Raw genomic sequence first — 395 nt, 5'->3', positions numbered from 1 at the left:
GGGGGGCTGTGCTCCCCGCGTGGGTTTCCCGTTCGCAGGCGGGCTGCGAGTGGCGTAGCGGCTCCTCGTCCTTGTCTAGCCCTGCCTCAGCCTTGTTAGGAAGGCTGGGCAGGATTGGCCTCAGGAACTGGAATTCGCTCCTCCCCGAGCCGCTGGTCAGACACATTTCGTAGCGGTAAGCCGGCGACAGAGTGCCCATGGTGCCCACGCCCACGCCGTCGCTGCCGAAGTCTCCGTCCACGTAGCAGCTGGGAGAGGGAGGAGGAAGTTCTGCCCGGACGCGAGCTCTGCAGAGCGTGTTCGCCGTTAAGGCGAGGACGGACAAGAGGAAAAGGGACGAGACGCAGACCAGGGAGGCGATGAGGTAAGTGGTGAGCATTTCCTCCTCGGCCTCC

At 64.6% G+C, this 395-nt stretch overlaps 1 protein-coding gene across 1 annotated transcript in view; it reads right to left on the bottom strand.

Moving 5' to 3' along the window:
- The window catches only part of LOC102043607 (protocadherin Fat 4-like), a 12,988-nt gene that overhangs the window by 4,646 nt on the left and 7,947 nt on the right, over positions 1-395 (bottom strand). Inside the window, 1 exon segment of the mRNA XM_031065303.1 lies at positions 20-391. Coding sequence (XP_030921163.1) covers positions 20-391 — 372 coding nt within the window.

Source organism: Geospiza fortis, unplaced genomic scaffold, assembly GCF_000277835.1.
Source record: "Geospiza fortis unplaced genomic scaffold, GeoFor_1.0 scaffold1044, whole genome shotgun sequence".
NCBI classification, from domain to species: domain Eukaryota; kingdom Metazoa; phylum Chordata; class Aves; order Passeriformes; family Thraupidae; genus Geospiza; species Geospiza fortis.
This window is presented reverse-complemented; position numbering and strand designations above follow the sequence as displayed.